The 18,746-nt window shown below is 36.8% G+C and overlaps 1 protein-coding gene across 2 annotated transcripts in view; it reads right to left on the bottom strand.

Moving 5' to 3' along the window:
- The window catches only part of ERC2 (ELKS/RAB6-interacting/CAST family member 2), a 420,204-nt gene that overhangs the window by 310,669 nt on the left and 90,789 nt on the right, over positions 1 to 18,746 (bottom strand). For both annotated transcript variants that reach the window (XM_066326741.1, XM_066326740.1), the window contains exons 5-6: positions 18,052 to 18,207; positions 12,561 to 12,728 (exon numbers count right to left, since the gene is read on the bottom strand). In XM_066326741.1, coding sequence (XP_066182838.1) covers positions 12,561 to 12,728; positions 18,052 to 18,207 — 324 coding nt within the window. The remainder of the gene's footprint in view (positions 1 to 12,560; positions 12,729 to 18,051; positions 18,208 to 18,746) is intronic.

The following is an 18,746-nucleotide window of genomic DNA, read 5'->3' as shown; positions in this document are numbered from 1 at the left end:
AGAAAGTCCCAGAATTTCAGCTATCCTGTAAATTTGTTCATAAGGTAAGTGGTGAGAATTTATTGTGTACCTGAGCTTTTACTATCCTTTATACAATGAAGATGACCAATGATCTCTCAAGGCGTCTACTTGCCTAAAAACCATTAAAACCACTACAGAAAGGATTATTGAAAAAGAGAGCTTGCTAGTAACTGCAGAAGATAAATACTATAACAAAAAAATGCTGAAGAATTATCCAAGAAACATAAACACAGAAACAGATTTCAAATCAAACTATCAGCAACCCATCAAAAATACAGCTTTTCTTGGGGAGAATTTATCCACAAATTCATGAATCCATGCTTGCTACTACTAATCACCTTCTTGGCTTCCAGAATTATTCCTTCTTTATTATGACCTTTCCAGGGATCAGTGTAAGAAGTTTCCTGGATCCTCCTCCTTGCCTTCTGTAAGACATTGGCTTTCTCCCAGCTCTCCGAAACCTCTCCCAAATCCCATCACTTTCCAAGGGTAACTGACACAATGCCATTAGCTCTTGCAGGTGCATTCCAGCATGGCCAAGGGAGTTGTACACGTCTGGTTTCTTTAAATATCTCCTGAACTGATCCTCCTCCATCACGGATAAACTCACCTGGCACTGGACAGTGGTTTCAGAGAGCTGGGATTGCTGAAGATTGGTCTTTCCAGAAATGATCAAGGTGAACAAGGCATTCAGTACCTGGACTGCCTCCACCTCCTTTAGGATCAGATCTCCCCTCCCATTTATCATTGACCCCGTATTTTCCTTAGTCTTCTGCTATTGCTGTATCTGTAGAAACTTTCCTTGTTGTCCTTTCTATATCTTGCTATATTCAAGTCCAGATGGGCTTTGTCTTTCTTTACCCTAAACCTGATTCTCAGAGAGGGTCACCCTCGTGCCTGTTCCCACCTCCATACCATTCGTTTTCATTTAGCTTCATAATTAGAGAAGTACAAAAGCTGATTTCAGTGATACAAAATTGATCATTTATAAAAATGCATGGTAACAAAGTATTCTCCTCTTTTTTTAACAATTCCTGAAAGCAATTCTTTGTCCAGGAAAAACATACATCATTTAAGCTTATTCTCTCGCTAGGTATGTGACAGCAGGCTTCAAAATTTATGGCAGAAGATGACCCAAAGTAGAGCGGAGCCTGCTGCCAGACTGCTGGCACACAGAATCACTCTGGAAGAGAAAAAGGTAACAGGGCACTGGCACCCCAGTGCAGAGGGGTGGAGTGGACTTTGGTTTGGCTCAGAACTGCAGGGCAGAGCCACGAGTCACAAACACACACAAGTCTAGGCCAAGTCTGGCAAAGATTTCCTGCCTGATTTAAAATGAGTTTATTTGGTCCAATGGCACTTTTCTAGAAATGGAGGGCAGGTTGACCACACATGTGCCTGTCTTTATTTGTGGCCTGACACTTGGCAGAATAAACTTCATTATGTTTTTGGTTATGCTTAAGAAAAGTACTGTCAATTGTTTCCAGTCTGTTGCAAACATAAACCTACAAGCTGTATTAAATATGTACTATTGTATTTACCACAATGTTATGAAATCATGCATGAAATCCTAAAATGGGATAAAATAAAGGCAACTTCTCTTCCCCTCCTCCCCTTCCCCCCAACTTCTGGCAACATTTCAAAATAAACAAGGAACCAAAGCAATGCTTCTATTGAAAGGTCAACTAGCACCTGAGTCAAGGAAAGATAAAATTGGCCTAAAACAAAACCAATTATTTAGTAAGAGGAAATCAATTTTCTCATATATCACATATGCAGAAAGACTAATCAGCTCCACAATGAAATATCTTAGTAATTACCTATGCCTATTAATGAAGAAAATGGAATTCTTTTGGCTGAAAGAGTGAAATGAAATTTACAGTTGACTAAAAAAATTAAATTCATAGTAAAAGAAAAGGTTATTTTATTGTAATTCAAACAATGTGGATCTGACTAGGTATTGAGAAGAATAAAGATTTCTATCTTTTATTCCCACATATTCTCATCTCAGGAACCTTATTATTCCTGACATAAAGCAGAGAAATTTAGCTATAGATATCCAAAGACAGAAAAGAACGTGGAACCATGACACAAAAACACATGTTCTATTTGAAATTCAATGTAACAGACAGTCCATTAACAACTGTGCACTATGTTATGTTTTTGACTTCCAAAACATGTAAAAGATCAGTGAAGTGTAATCTGGAGCTCAAATATAACTGAACACACTTTCCTCTACAGTTTCCTGCCTTGCCCAGTAAGGTCTCTGCTTATTTTTACATGATTTTGGTATTTATCTAAATCTAAAGGTGAAAGATGAGCCTCCAGTATGAATCTTTCCAGCAGTAATCCATGTTCCATGCAAGCCCCTGACCAAAGAATCACTTCTGTTACACTGGATATGGCACACAGGCATCAAGAACACTTCTAGTAGAAAGCAAAGAAAAAACAATCTTAGCAATTCCTGTTGCTATTGGTAGTAATTGCTACTGACAATTATTTTATTATTTCTCCTAAGTTTTAAGGCAACATTGTGTCCTCCATGCAGAGTATTTCAATAGCAATGTTCCTCCAAATTTACTACTGGAAAAAACTAAATATTTTGGAATAGAAAGTCACTTTCTCTGGTCTTGCTACAAAAAGGTTTTAATTTCAACCACAAATAGTGCCTATATTTGGAAAACAGAAAGAAAAATTTTATGCAAAAGATTAGGAATATATAGAAATAGGCAGATTTAATAGACACTGATTTTAATTTCACTTAGGGATTATAGGAAGACTCCACAGTATTTATAAATACCATAACCTTTACCAGAATCCAAATCAGTGTTGCTCCAACAATGCTCAAAACCATGAGTAAGTGATACAGTACAAAAGTAATTAACTAATGGAAAGAAATTTAAGTATTTTCTTGGAACTTCAACAGTTTAAGCAGTCGAGAGGGGAAAATAAGCATGCAGTGAATGTGAGACCAAATTGTTTTTATTTACACACTCCTCAGTCTTTCCCACCCTGTACTGATCTTGTGCCTGATCTCACAGCACAGGGGAGCTGCAAGAAAGCAGCTTTTGTAGATAAGAAACAGCTGTTAAGCTTGTTTGACCTGAGGAAGAATTTGAAAAACAAAAGCAAAAGGACTCAAGAATGAAATGAATCCTCATAAAAGCCGTACTTGCAGAATTGTTCCAGCCTATTTGCAGCCAGCCCTGGTAACAGTATCTGACATGCACCTTGCTTATATCAAACTGACTTCCACTGAAAGACAGAAGAAAAAGGGTATCAAGGAAAGGCAATAGTGGTTCACAAGCCCTTATGAATTTCTACAAAACCAACATTTTCTAAATGAAAATCGTTACTCAGTGTGGGGGGTGGGAGGAACCAACACCACACATTACAAAATGTCAGAATTAAGATTTGTCTCTACAAATACAGTCTGACTTCTTATGCTAAAACAGGCAGCCAGATGAACACTACTGTAACAGAAACCAAAGCATCCTTATCCATTTTATTCCATCTTCTGATCTACTTCTCAATCCAACTTGACACTGCATCAACATTTTCAAAACTCTAAATACTTGACTTGTGAATTTTATCTTGTTAGGTCTTAGTTTTACAATGCTTAGACATTTCTAACACAAATTGTAGCAGAACTCCACTGATTCAGATGATGTTTAAGCAGCTCTATACATGAGCACAGATGTTCCTGTCCCAGTGCTCTTAGGTAACAGCATCTTCTACAACCCCCTCCACAACTGCATGTTCTTTTTTCACTCATTTCCTGCTGATTTTGTAGAATACCTCATCTTCTCCTTTAGATTTAGTATTAATGCTTGACAAAAATGTGTCGTTTCCTTCTTTTGTAACTTATTTCTTCAAATTTATCAGAAATATTTGTTTGCATTTTTAAACCTTTTTTTTCCACTTTAGTAAACTTTCACTTTTTCTAGCTTACACAGTTTCTTCTGTAAAACTAGAAACATTCCCAGTTATTGGGAACAAGAACTTCAAAAACAGAGACAGATCTGTGGCAGTTTACAGGGGAAATTCATCAGGATGCATTTGCAGCCTCTAACCAGCTACAGCTGGTAGGATAAGTACAATTATAAAAGAGCAAGAAAAGCCCCATACGTGGTGTCTGTAATGACATCAGCAAACTTTGGTATTGTCATCCCTTTTTACATTGGCTCCTTCTCAAAACTACAGAAATTAATATTGAAAATCACAGGAGTAACTTAACTTTCTGTGTGACAAAGAGAGCACATTCAAGGGAGAGGTACAGAGGAGGCAACTCAAAGCTTTTCTTCTTTATATTTCACAGAACAGATAATAACTAAAGGCAATTAAATAGATTTAGGTTATTTAATGTCACTTAATGCTACTATTTCTTTTAAAGACATTACTATATTACAAATTCTATTGACTAGAAGTAATTTAATGTTAGCAAGGAGAAAGTGTGTGTTCCTGTAGGAATGGCAAAAGTGAAGGATTTCTTTGAGGAGCTAAGTTATAATGCCACATTTTTAAAAAATCATAGGAAAGAATTGAAGAATCAAAGAAATGGAGAACTGTGGCACAGTCACTTTACTGTTTACTAAGTTTACTAACACCATTAACCACTCCCATGATTTAAGATACAAGAACAACACTTTTCAAAGGAGGTAGATGATTTCACATCTTTGTTACAAGCACTTTTTAGTCACGTCCAGCTTATGTTAATTTGCACCCTGCATTTGAGAGCATTTTGTGTTTCAATTGAATTCAATTCAAAGCCATCTCAATAACTACATATCTTTAAAACTTTTGCTCCAAGGACATTAATAACCTTTTTAGCTAGGTGCTATCATGCACAGTAGTCATTTAGCCCAGCTCCTTTTTTAAGTGTCAGGCCACTGTTTTCATGGCTCTGTGTGCATAACTGCAATTCCTCCCTGCAACAACTTGAAACCAAAATAATTGTTCCCACATGTCTGTGCCAGCCAACAGTCCTCAAGGACTTTTATTTACTAAAGCCTTAAGGCTACACAACTTAACTGCCATGACTTCCCATGGTGGAGTTGAGAAGCACCAAATCTACTTCAGAAAGACAGCTTTTGCCACACTTCTGTTATCCTTTGCTTGTCTAAAGGAACTAGTGCATTTCTGTCTGGGTTTCTATTTCATCCAACTCATTAAATGCAAAAGCAGCTTAGACTTGAACAGAAAACAAAAAATGGAAGCCAAAAAACTGGAATTCCATTAGGTTTATCACATCAGCTAGTTGAAAACATAACAAATAATGACAGAATTAAACTATTCAGGAGAAAATACAGCTGCAGTTCCTTTTGCAGGGGATAATTTGTAACTACTTTTTACCTGTAACAACGAAAAATCTTTCAAAATTTTTCACAGACTGCATTACTTGATTTTAAGTGTGGAAAGAACTAAAGAAATGTAAAATATTATGTAATTATATCATGTTATCACTTGGGACATGAAGTGTATAAGTTCTGTTTGCCCAAGCTGATCTTATCTGAACACTTCTCTAAATATTAACAGGTTACTCTGAAACCACTAATCTTTCAGAAGCTCAGATCCTTATACTTTTACTGTCCACTGTAATACCAAGAACTAGAAAATTCTCTCCTTCTAAAAGTTAAACAAGGGAAAAAGGAAGAAAACAAACAACCCACATCACAGACATAAAGGAAAATATTATTCAGAATCCTACCAAGAAAATACTCAAAAAGCTATATGAGGTCTACTGTCAGTATAAGCATCCTAAAGATTTCTGGATGACCACAGGTGCAGAAGCTTTTTTATTCCAAATAGGCCATACTCCTGCTTTGCTCTGTTTCTGTTGTAAGCATGCTTTTTTCCTCAGCAAAGACAGAGGAAGGCTGAGAATTTATCTTTGCACCTCCTACAGTTCGAGTGTTTAGGGTAAGAGCAATTGTGAGTTCAGGACTGTCACCTGTGTTAGGAAGAGGACATCCTGAAAAAGGGAATCACAAATTTAAAGAATGGCTCTAGCCTTTTCTCTCCAGTTGTCTCTTAAGCAGAAAACCCAAAAATATGCAAAACTACTTCAATAACTTCTCCATGCACTTCAGCACTATAGCAATACATAAAAAACATAATTAACTGTTTCAGGCTGGTTATTGTTACACCTACTGGTTATTCTGCTAATTACATCAATTTTGTGTTCCCCTTGGGTTTGCATCTACCTGGTGAAATTTCAATGCTGTTTTAAAGTGTATTTTTCTTTACATTTCTTGTATATGCTCCCAGTACACCAGGATCATAACTAGGCCCCCTTAGATCAATCACAATTTAAGCAGTAGTTAGGGTATACAAAGAATCATTTCTGAAGCAATCCTATCCAAGTTCGTCTTCAAACATCTCCAGTCAGAGCAAGGCATTTAAATTAGTAGCTAACAGCACTAATATTTTTCTAATAATTTCCATCCACTAGTGACTTACCTTATCAGAGTAAATTTTGCTGGGTTATAAAAGCCCATTAAAAGCTGTCTAACTAAATATTATTGCTTTCAACAGCAACAAGGTAATTTTCTATAAAACTAAGAACTGGGGTGCTGGGCAGGAGGGAACTACACTTGAATTTTCACTTTAATTCAATAAAATAGATGAAAAATGAGAAGTATTTTGACAGCAATATAAATCTAACATTCAAACTATTTGTCCCAAATAACTTGCATAAAGTCTTTACACACCAAATACAAAGCCCATTCTCTTCTTTCTCATTTTCTTTTTAACTTGGCTTTCCTGCCTCTGAAAATTACTTTCTCCAGGCCCTGCAAATGAGATTCTCTACTCTCTCAGTCACCTTGCTCACAGGAAATTCTGTTTCAATTTCTTTGAAACGAAAATAATGGTGTCCCCATAAGAAAGAAAGAATATTCAAAGCAATAATTAAGAACTAATTGAGTTAAGGGGGATGGGTATCTCAAATACCTACCAGGTATTTGTGAGAGCTTCATTTGCAATACCATAAAGTCACTGAAATGGTAGTGGAGGTGACAAATGCAACCTCCTGCTCAAAGCACAGAGATCCCTGAAATCAGACCAGGCCATTTGATGTGCCTCTGAACAGTCTTGAAATCAAAATCCAATAGGCAGATAGACACCAAAAGAAAAAAGAACAAACTAAAACCCTCCCACATTTGCTTCACAGTTTACTTCTGTTCAGACACAGCATTTTGCTAACCTGTGTGTTCTTTCAGCTTAACTCCGAATTCACTGCTCTGCCACTCCGCTCCCATCTCCTGCTCTGAGCAGACATGGGGCCTACAAAACGAGAATGCTGCACAGGAACCGAAATGTCTGGCACATTCCACCTGAGACAAAGCTGCACTTGAAATATGGAACCATGTGTCAAGAAAGGGACATTCTGTGTCACCCTGCAGCAGTGGCAGAGAGCAAATGGTAGCCGGGTGTCCAGAGGAGCGCTTTGTGCCGTGAGTGATCCTCCCCTCGCACGCACAGCACATCTACCAGAACAATGCCCTGGCAGCACAGCAAAGAGACCACACTGAAAGGTCTGGCCCAGCCTGATTCAAAACAAGAAGAATCACAAAACAATAGAAAAAGCACAATTTCAAAGTAAAATTCTAACTTAGAAAAATAAAAATTGGAGAGTGAAATAACCATAGTTATACTATTACTGCTGTAAAATTAAAAGCAGATTTACATTTCAAGAAATATCAAATATCAACATTGTAAGAGAAAGAAAAATAAAATTTTTTTGTCTTGTTCCAAGTATTTTGTGCTGTCTGCTTTTATTTGCTCTTTATGCAAACTAAGAACTGCCAAGAAGTCAATCATTTCACAACCCTTCTCTATAAACAGATTTGTTTAAACAAAAGAGCAGATTGCAATAAATAACTACCATAATCACCCTTGCTCTCCATTTTCATTAGGTTTTCTGTATTAATATGTGTATGCTGAACACATCAGCATTCAGTTATAGTACAGACTTTACCTTATTTTTCCAATCCATTTTCTCCATTGACAGGACTATGCTCACTATTTGCAAAACTTCTTTGTAGACATTTACTTATTTCACAGTTCATTAACCTTCAAATAGCACACCTGCCAGTTTGCAGGTGTGTTATCTAAAGCAATGATACACTAAGTGCTAAAGTATGTTTGTGTCAGAAATGCTTATGAAACAAATGTTTTTCTCCACTGAGCTACCCAGCTGAGTTGAATTTATTTGCATCAATTTATAGTAAGTTTTTTTCCTGGTGGTAAGTGCAGTAGTTAAGCAACCAGTCACTGCAAATATGCACAAAAAAGAATCAGACTTTACTGTCTACCACTTTTTGAAGTGTACAAATGGTAGTGTTTAATCTTTTTAAATAATTGAAATGGAGCATTCACCCTTTAGCTTCTTTCCTTCTGCAATAACACTACAAGGCTTCATTTAAAAACTAACGTATTTTAACAGGTTTTTCACACAGCAGGGGAAACCTCATCAAGTGTTGTATTCTCCCTTTTAACAATTCTCTATGGAGCACAGTGACATTTTCAGTTTTCTGTAGCTGAACTACAGAAATGAGCCTTACATCGGCTCATTTTTATCTGACCCCAGGGTTTTCACATTAATAAAGAGATAATCAAACCAAAGGGTATATACATTAGGGTAGGAAGTTTGCGTAGTTTGGCGCTATTATCATATATAACCTTAAAAATGGAACAAAATTAAATGCACGTAGCAGAGGTGGTGAACCTTCTAAGGACTGCTTCCAAACATTTTTCCTACTGGCAGTAAACCATTTTCAGACCTCCCCAATCTGACCACCGTGATAGTTACTGCTGTATGAGGTTTATTTCTTTTTGTTTCAGCTGTCAATAAAAACTTCAAGTGGTAGTTTTTTTAAGTCAACTAAACATGTTTAAATCAAAACAAAACACTGACATTACTGTGACAACAGAAACACCATGCAAAAGAACATTGTGTTTAGATTCTAGGCTGTTTTACCAATGGTTTGAACTTTTCTCACATTATGTCACAAAAGGCCATTGCACCTGAAACTTGATCAAAAACTCAGCAAAAGAAATCAAGTGCCCTCTTATCTCAGATAATTTGGTATATTACATATAAACCAACTAAATCTGGTAGTCATGCCTCAATAGTAGTCAGTATTCTTTAGGATGAAGATCATCATAACTCTGCTTAATTAAACACTTCATTTCTTACTATTGACACCAACTGTGTAACATAGAGCTCAAACTTTAACTACACTTCTTAAGCAGTAATATTTTCTGAGCTAATTTTGTTAAGACATCATGAAAATTCCAAACATAAAATTATACCCCCAAAAAAATCCACTCTATGAATAACAAACACTGGTAGAATCCTCCAACAAATAGAGTGAAGCCAATGAACTTCTAGGGATGCATGAACTACTGTCATTAATAACTGTCATTAATACCAATATATTACTTCTAAGCCTCATGCCCTATCAGACCTGGCTTGTGAGAACCATGAAGGTAGGTGGAGGGCTGGCTATCAAGTGGAATCAGGACACTCCAGCAGAACCAGTACTGCATCCCCAGAGTTAATACTGCATTCAGTATTGTTCCATGTCTTCACTAAGGATTTGAATGATGGGGTAGGGTGCAGCCTTAGCAAGCACACTGGTGGAAAAAACGTGGAAATGGCAGCTGACACACCAGAGGGTCATGCTGCTGTTCAGAGGGATTTTGACAAGCTGGAGAAATGTGCTGACATGAACCTCATGGAGTTCAGGGAAATGAAATGTAAAGTCCTGAACCAGGAGAGGAACAATGCCAAGCATCTGCATATGCTCAAGTTCACTCAGCTGAGAAGCAGCTTTGCAGAAAAGGACCTCGGGGTCCTGGTGGTCACAATGGTGGCCCTGCAGGGACACACCAACAGCATCCTGGGCTCATTTGCAAGGGTGCTGACAGAAGGTTTAGGGAGGTAATCCTTCTCCTCTCTCAGTCACTGCTCAAGCCACACCTGTCATGTCCAGGTTCTGGGCATATGGGAGACAGCCCAGTGAAAGGCCATAAAGAAACTAAAGGATTAAATAAGAGCTTTATTAAAGCATTGGAGCATCTCCCATAGGACAAAAGCTTGGGAGAGCTGAACTCTTTAGCTTAGAAAAGTGAATGGGACATCTTATCACTGTGTATCAATATCTGAAGGAAGCCTGTATAAAGATGGGGCCTGGTGAGAGGACAAGATGCAATGAGCACAAAGTGAAACACAGGGGTTCCCTCTGAACATTGGAAACCTTCACACTGACCCATGTGGCCCAAAGAGGTTGTAGAGCCTCATGCCTTGAGGTATTCAAGAGATATCTGGATATGGTCCTGGACAGCTGGCTCTAGGTGGCCTTCTCAAGCAGAGGAGCACCAGAACTCCCTTCCAACCTCCAACATTAATGATTCTGTGAATCACATCCCGTTGCATCATACACAGCTGCTTCAGCAAAACCTGAAGATAACCTGCAGAGTACTATTAAGTTAAATAATAATAAAAGGCTTCTTATGAAATAACTGAGAGCCTGTAAAGGGTTTCTTTTATTACAGGATTTACTATGCCAATTTAATTACAACAAGGTGGTTACAAACTGCCCTTTGATGGTTACTTTCACCTCCAGAAAGAAGCACTTCAAGGCAAGTTATGAACATGTTTTAGGACACAAAGCTGTACAAAAACTATTCTACAAATAGACAACGTAGACACACAGGAAGAAAGGAGTGTGGCATAATGCAGGCCAGAATGTTACTAGCTTTCCTCATCTGGGAATGACCAACAATAGCTTGTACAGTACAAAATTCCTTCCCTAATGACTTCCACCTGCTGGAGGGCTGCCATTTGCCCTGCATCTCCCTGCAGCTGCTTTCCCATCTGCTGCTGGAAGCCATTGCCCTCCCTTTAGATAAGACCTGAGGCCTGGAGATGGATGATATAGCTCCTCTAAGCAACCAAAATCTTTTCCCAATTCCCAGAGAACCAGACCTGCTGTGTCTAGAAGCACAGCTGGATTGCTACCACAGCACAGTCATGTAAAAGTTCAAACTCAACAGCCTTGTGCAGAAACTGAGAAGAGGAATTAGACTCCTGTTAGAAGCCAATTATTTGTCCACCAGGACAATCTGCTGCAGAATCCCAGCAGCCCTTCATCAAGAACACTCAAATTCAGTTCTTTGTACCACTGCCCATAAGCCAACGTTAAGACTGTAATACACTGAATACAAACCAGTCTGATAAGCAATTAGGAGGTCAAATCAGTGGAGAACCAATGGAATTCATCACCATCCTCAGCAGTTCAACACAACATACAAGCCTTGCAAAACAGATGGGCAGAGCCCAGCATTTAAAATACACAATCCTTCCTACTCAAATGCTAGATAGGGATCACTGAAATTGCTGGACCTGTTATTATTATCACCCAAAATTGCTTTTTATCCTTGTTCCATTATCATTATTTTGTATTATACACATATGCTGGTTAGCCCATTAAACACAAGCTGGAAATTCCAAAATTTCATCTGTATCTTCTTAGCACGCAGAGCACAAGACATACAGCAAAAAGGGATAATCAGAATCTCAGAAATATTTATTTCCCATATCCACAAGAAGGATGAGTCTAAGCTATTTTTTCCTAGAGTTTTGCTAGCCAGACATTTGAAACATTCTATAAGACTCCTGTATACCTTAAATAATATACATCTCTGAATAGAAACTATTTCCACTGCATGACTAAATTCCACAGGCATTTAGTCTTTATTTTTTTATGTGTTTGCTTCCTGAAAGAAGCAAACACATAAAAAATAAAATCAAGAAGCTTTAATAGCAATCGATCTAATCAGTATTGTGTGCTCCAAGCCTATGAAGTTTTTTTAAATACCAGGAAAATAGTTAGTGGACATTTTAAACACTGGATTTACACATTAACTTAAATGTGACAACCGTCTCAAATGAGTATTCCATTACTCATATTTTATGGTCTGATTTTGTAGATACATAAAAAATTAATACACTGGTCTGTTTTAAAGAATGAAATTATTCATATTTTGAAATAAATGTTGTCTGCACTTGAAAAAAATAACCAGAGATTAATAACATGCACCTTTCAACAGATCCCTTAAAAATACATCAGTAGCTTCACCCTTCAGAACAGAAATACACAGAAGAAAAAAAGCATCAACCAGAGCAACCAAAAGAGCAACTCAGTCACCTAATAGAGGAGGAAACAGGTCATGATATCACAACAATCAAGTCATTAAGGTCCACCTCCCCCCATTGAAGCCAATGAGAATTAGACACGAACATTTTCTTAAAAGACAATCATAAGCACTTCTAAAAAAATTCTAGAATGAGAGCTGGTGTACTACCAAAATTACATATACACCAAATGCACTGGCATTTAAATTGTTTTAAATTATTCATTATTCTTTAACAACTTTCCTGTCACACGTACTTGAATCAAACACATCAAAACCTTGATACTGGCCTTGAACTCAATATTTGTATTGCATTTCACAATTAGGAGATACAATACCTCTGTCTGAAGTATGGCAGCTCTCTGTTCTTTGGCAGTAAGGGACTCTTTAAGCACTTCAATGTGTTGCTTGCAATCTGAATTCTGATTGCTAAGGGTTTCAAGCTTAGTTTGTAAGGCAAGAAGTTCTGATTCTTTCTTTGAGAGTTCTTGTTTCAGTTGATCAATCTGCAGTGGGGGGAAAAAAGTTAGGTCATTAATTTTGTCTCCAATTCATAGCTCCACTTGAAATCTGAAAAGGTGTGAATGACCATGATATGACAAATCAGACACCTGTGAATTCTGGAAGAGAATTAAGGTTCAGACTTTCTACACTCACACCTTCAATTGTGTTTCTTGCAATTTAATGCACTCTGTCTTCAGAATGAATGTCCTGTTGTTGCAAAAGTTAAAAGGAAACTCCTAAAGATTATACGTGATGATTTGGCCTATAAATCCACCATGGACCTCACTTAAGTTCAAAGGCATGCATCCCCCATGAGGCAAGTCTGGCAGGACAGCAAAAATGCATAGGAAAAAAAGTGTTCATAAAAGTATAAATTCAATCCTTCCAACAGCATGATTCCCATGACTTATCATTGGCCAGAGTGAATCAGTAATTTTTTAGGAGTCTGATAAAGAAAAACCAGGAATCTTAGAAGGGAGAGGAAAACAAAAAAATGGACTTTTAACCTTACTCCTCTTCTTGCAAATTGGTTGCTGCCCACCATCCTCACCTCCTATTTTTCTCCCTGGCAGTTTACATGGAATTATCAGCTAGTAGAAAAACCAAGCCAAGAAAACTAACTTAAGAGAAGTCTGGGGAAAACATTATAAAAAATTCCAAACAATGAAAGAGCTGAGAGATTATAAAAGCTTATCCCAGAGGAAACAGCAGAAACAATACTGAGACAGAGCTGCTGAATTTAAGGTTCATCAGTAAATGTCATGGAATTATGATTACTCTCCTCTTTTCACAATGATAAATGGGAAGAACAGCCACAGAACACAAAACTGTAATGGATTTAAAATACATGAATCAGAGTGAAGCACTGGATGATGTACAGAGCAATGTGTATAGGTGAAAGGATGGTGAATTAGGTGGCATATAACTACTCCTAAATTCTTGTGGTATAACACTAGTCACCAGATGAATCCAGATACATCACCTCATGAGGATTATTTGAAATAAAATGCCTCACTGTATCTGCATAACTCAGAGAAATCACATCCTTTATATGAAGAGCTCTTTTCCATGTCTCAAAAGTCATTTGGGATGCAAGACATCTAGACGTGGTAGATGGAAGATGATTCAAAAATCCCCAGGAAAAAAAAAGAACATTCACAGGTTGATCCTACTCAACCACATTCCAAAGATCCACGTACTAAAACATTTCACAAATTCAGTGTTGAACTGGAAATATTTGCTGCTGCTCAAAATGTTTCTATTTTGTACTACATTGCAAATGCATATTTAAAAATTAAATTTAAAAACAAGGATTCTTCCAACTACTGTCCATATACATGCCTTAATATATTTATTCCTTACTTCTTTTTATAAATCCCAGTATGTTTGCATTACTGCTTAAGGTCCTCAGGCGTCACTCATAAGCTACTGTATAAAATCAAGAATCTACACTGGCACTAAAAAAAAAATCACCTTTAAAGTCTGAAAATATTAAAATAAGAAAAGAAGCATACAAAAACCAGACATGAGAAAAGAATGCAATTAAAAGTTGCTAGAGAAAGCTTTCTCTGGGAAGCAAACCACCTTCCTCCATCCCTTGCCAGAGCATGTAGGCAAGCATGGCAACCAAGAGAAAAAGGATAGGAAATGAACAATGGGAAAATCTATGAGATAAAAGGACAAAATGTAGATCTGCAGCCAATCTGAATTACATCACAGGCTTTATATGAGATGCACATTAACATCACAGATGCTTAATCTCTTCTAGAAACACTTCCCCCTTCTCTCCATGACACAACCCACACCCTGAGAAATAATAAAACAAAATTTCTAAAAGGCTTTGCTTTCATTGCAGGTGTGTTCTTTGTGTTTTAAAAACAGAATCTGTTTAGTGTAAAGTTCTGGCTGCAAGATCTACAAGTTGTAGGAGTTTAAAAATGTGTTACAGCTCTCAAATTAAAAAAAAAAAAAAAAAAAAAAAGAGCTAAAACACAAACCAAACACACAATGATTGTTGAATAAATACGCTGATGTCCTTTTAAAATAAAGTAAGATGGTGAAAAAGTACTAAAATTTCCATTTTAAAAATTGCCACAAAAAATAGAGAGGTATAATAAGAAATACTAGGCATGGGTTTATTCAGTTCTTTTAAGTTCTACAGTATCTCAGTGTGTAAAAAACCTAATTAAACAGGATATGAAATAGATTGCTGCCTCTAGCAGATATGCAAACATTTTTGCTGTATTTAAAGTGATGTGGAAGACCAACTGTCATGATTCAATGAAACCTCATGAACTCACACAACAGAACAAAACCAGTTTTATACTTTAGAAGGAATAAAATGAAGATAACCTACAAGTCTGCATGTAAGTGCTGTAGCATCAAAAAACTCCAAATCTGTCCTCTGACCTTCCCACTATCTCACATATTTCATGTGTGTAATTTGCCTGTCACCACTTTTTCAACATTGCCCAATATGATCTTGCTTCACCTCCTTTCCTGAAACCCTAATTCCTTTTTCTTCCTTCTCAATTTATGATTCTGTCACCTCCCATAATTTCAGTTCTTTGGAACCCATTAATTTTCCATTTCCGGAAAACCATTATGAGTGTTCTTCTGTCATTTTTACACACCAAATTCTTGTGTGACATTATGCAGAGTAACCAGAAAACAAAGGGGGGGAAATGAGAGCTTTTCCTCTGGATTTTGTATACTAAAATAAATGGGCTAAATCTTTAAGTAAATTATTCCATTAAATGAATCTTTGCTGATTAACACACCATAGGATTTGGTCTGATGCAACAAATGACAACTGCTTTTTAAAGTGAAGGATTTAAGAAAAGGAAAAGGAGTAGCAAAGCAAATAGTGTGCCTGAATACAGCACACACACACACACAAAAAAAAAGCTGTAATTCTTTCCCTGTTTTGTTTGTTTTGGGTGTTTTTTTGTTTTGGTTGGGGTTTTTTTTTGGTTTTGGAGGTTTTTTTTGTTTTTTGGTTGGGTGTGGTTTTGGGGTTTTTTGTTTGTTTTTTCGTTTTGGGTTTTGATTTTAGTGTTTTGGGGTTTTTTGTTGGTTTGATTTTTTTGCTACAGGATCTCCTAGAACTTGCATGCTTCCTTCATTCAGCATAGAAAGTTCTTACATGTAGACATGAATCACAGAACATCTTACTACTACTTTATCAATACTTAAACTCATCTTACTGGTAATTTGTTCAAATTGTACTAATCTACCACTAGATTTTCCTATCCATTCCAGTGGATAGCATGTGAGTTCCAATACGCAAAGGGTTACTTAAATGGTAAGTGCAAACTCACACCTGAAAAAATGCATCTGTGCTCATTTATATATGTGGCTGACAGCCAAAGGATGAACCCCAGTAAGGGAAGGAAGTCTTCCCAATCAGAAATTATTACTAAAAGTACGTATCACCTTATATTCTTTATTCATATTCTCAATTAAGATATTTGAAGATCTCTTGGTCATTTAAACTTTAAGACCTGCTTTGACAATTTCCGTATTATGTGAGCAAGGAGAGGCCTTATGAAGTTGATGCCTAGAAAGGTTACCTGGAACAGACGCTGCACAGAGTTAATGGAATAAAGTAGGTATTCATTAAAAGGCCTTTAAAGGCTACAGCATGGGCAGTACAAGAGCCTGGCTGTGACTCTAGCCAAGACGGACCACAGTGGTCATAGGTTTTCACACCTTTTAAGTTTTGGTCCATTTACATATTGGGGTTATTTGTCCAATTATAGCTTCAGGTTATGAAGTCCCATCCTCCCAGTTTGCTCTCCTCAATTCGCTGTTGTTTATACATTTTGGGCCTGAAGCTTTAATGGTGTCCTTGGTTCTCAGGCTAGAAAAGGATTGCTTTGTCTAACTAAACTGTGAAGAGAACTTGCTATCACTTTATATGAAGTTCAGAGTCACACACTAAGTACAGAATCTGGAAAATATGAAAGCTAAAACTTAAGGCATCGAAGTGGGAAAGATAAATCTGAGCAAGTTTTCTTTCTCATTTTTACAACTTTTATTTAACTGCAAGTCACAAGTAAAGCCTATATATTTGGAAGAAGTGAATATTACTAAGAAATAGTTAAGAAAAAAAAACACTTCCAAACATTCTCTGCCACTCATGTAAATAAATGATGTTCAGTATTTGCCTTAATTTAACATTTTCCCATTTATTTAAATCACAAACAGATAGAAAACAAGTTATACTTTAAGAATAAATGAAAAGTATTAAGAGCTTCAAGCATCTCAGAAGAATTTTGTACTGTTCTTTGCCATCAGTCTTGTTTATCCAAATTTATCAACAATCTCAGGTTCAACAGATCACGCACAGCAAGATCTGTTTGCTGGCAGCTCCATAAATACTTTTCCACCTTGAAAGGTTCTCAGATGAGTGACAAAAATAACACCTTCTGCTGCAAATCTTAATTTTAAGTGGAAGAAAAAGACTAGTGAAAGAAAACAGACAAAGCTTCATCAGAACGTGGCATTTTTCAAAGATGAGGAGGCTGTGATTAAACAAGGCATATTTAATACTCTTCTCATTCTTCTGCTTTCCATGCTACAGAAATATACTGAAGCTTTTCCTCACAAAAACATCAGGACACAGTTAAAGTTCTAGGCTTTGTACCTTATTATTATACCAACAGGTTTGCTGACATGCATTAGGAGTTTTGTTGTAATTCACTAAAACTGAATTGCTTTGAAATCAATGATGATTAGATTAGCGAAACAATTTTCCTGATGATAATGTCACTTAGGATCTTCAGTTATCTTTCAATAGTTTAAGAGCTACTTTTTTCTGACAGAATAAATATGTTCTTTGATTATTAATTTTTCTTAATAAATCTGTATTAATTCCACATGGGCACTAACACTTTTATTTCTTCTGCAGCAAAAACTCCCAAACAATGAACAAGCAATAATGTTTGGTGAGTATGAAACCAGGCAAATGTGTCACATCACTACATATTTACTACCTGCCTGTGGTCAACTCCTAATAGTCCATGTACAGTAATTTGAAATTAAAGGAACAAAGTCATTAAATTGCTAGTCTTGAAAATCTGAGCAGAGTACAATTTAGTATCATCTAGGAAACAAAAGTCGTTACAGCAAAGCCACATCAAAAGCTAAAATCAAATCATTTTCATTTATGCAAAATGCTTCACTCCTTCATGTCTACTGATTATTACATAGTAGAGATTTACCAAAAGGAGATATGCAGCTTCTTGCATTGGAAATGGTCAAGTTAAAACTTTTCTTTCCATTATTTAAACAGTCTTAATCTCTTTTATAAATAGATGTTACCTTATTTTTCATGAACTTTGAGTGACTCTTGTAAACTTCTATTTGTTTGATTTCTTCTTCTCGGTCCTCTGTATTCAGAACTCCATTTGTCTTTAACATCTGTATTTCATCTTCAAGATCTCTTATATTGCGCTCAAGTGAAGCTATTTTTGTATCCTAAGTTACAAAGAAGAGAGCATTGAAAATTCTGAGACATGTATTAGAGAGTAACAAAAGCATATCTGTACTGGAGTGAATATCAAATAATGAGACAGCAAAAATAGATAGTACAAATAGAGAATGCACATAAACCAGGAATAATTCTATCAGTTTTAGTTTAAAGAAATGCAGAATTCAGACCAGACCTCTTTCACCATAGTTGCACAGTCTGCAGAGAATACATTCTGGTCAAAATGTGATTTAATTCCTACACAAGGGTGAAGGGAGAATAGCAGATGCCCTATTTTTCCACATATATATAACACCACACCTTGCTATCATTAGTAACCCTCTAGGCCTGGCTATTCTTCCAAGCTCTGAAACACCAAGCTTAGCCTAGAGAGACCAGCCCATGTCTCTGAAGGGCAAAGGCCACTTCATTCTGTAGCTCAGCCTGAGGCTCAGGGTCCCTGGAGTTCCACCTGCTCTCAAGAGGGAGAAAGGCTGTCCCCTCATATGTTTTTCCCTGACTAATCTAGCCACATCACTACAAGAGG

This window comes from Sylvia atricapilla, chromosome 11 (assembly GCF_009819655.1).
Source record: "Sylvia atricapilla isolate bSylAtr1 chromosome 11, bSylAtr1.pri, whole genome shotgun sequence".
In the NCBI taxonomy this organism is placed as follows: Eukaryota; Metazoa; Chordata; class Aves; order Passeriformes; family Sylviidae; genus Sylvia; species Sylvia atricapilla.
Note: the sequence above shows the minus strand (reverse complement) of the source record. Positions and strands in the feature narration are given on the sequence as shown.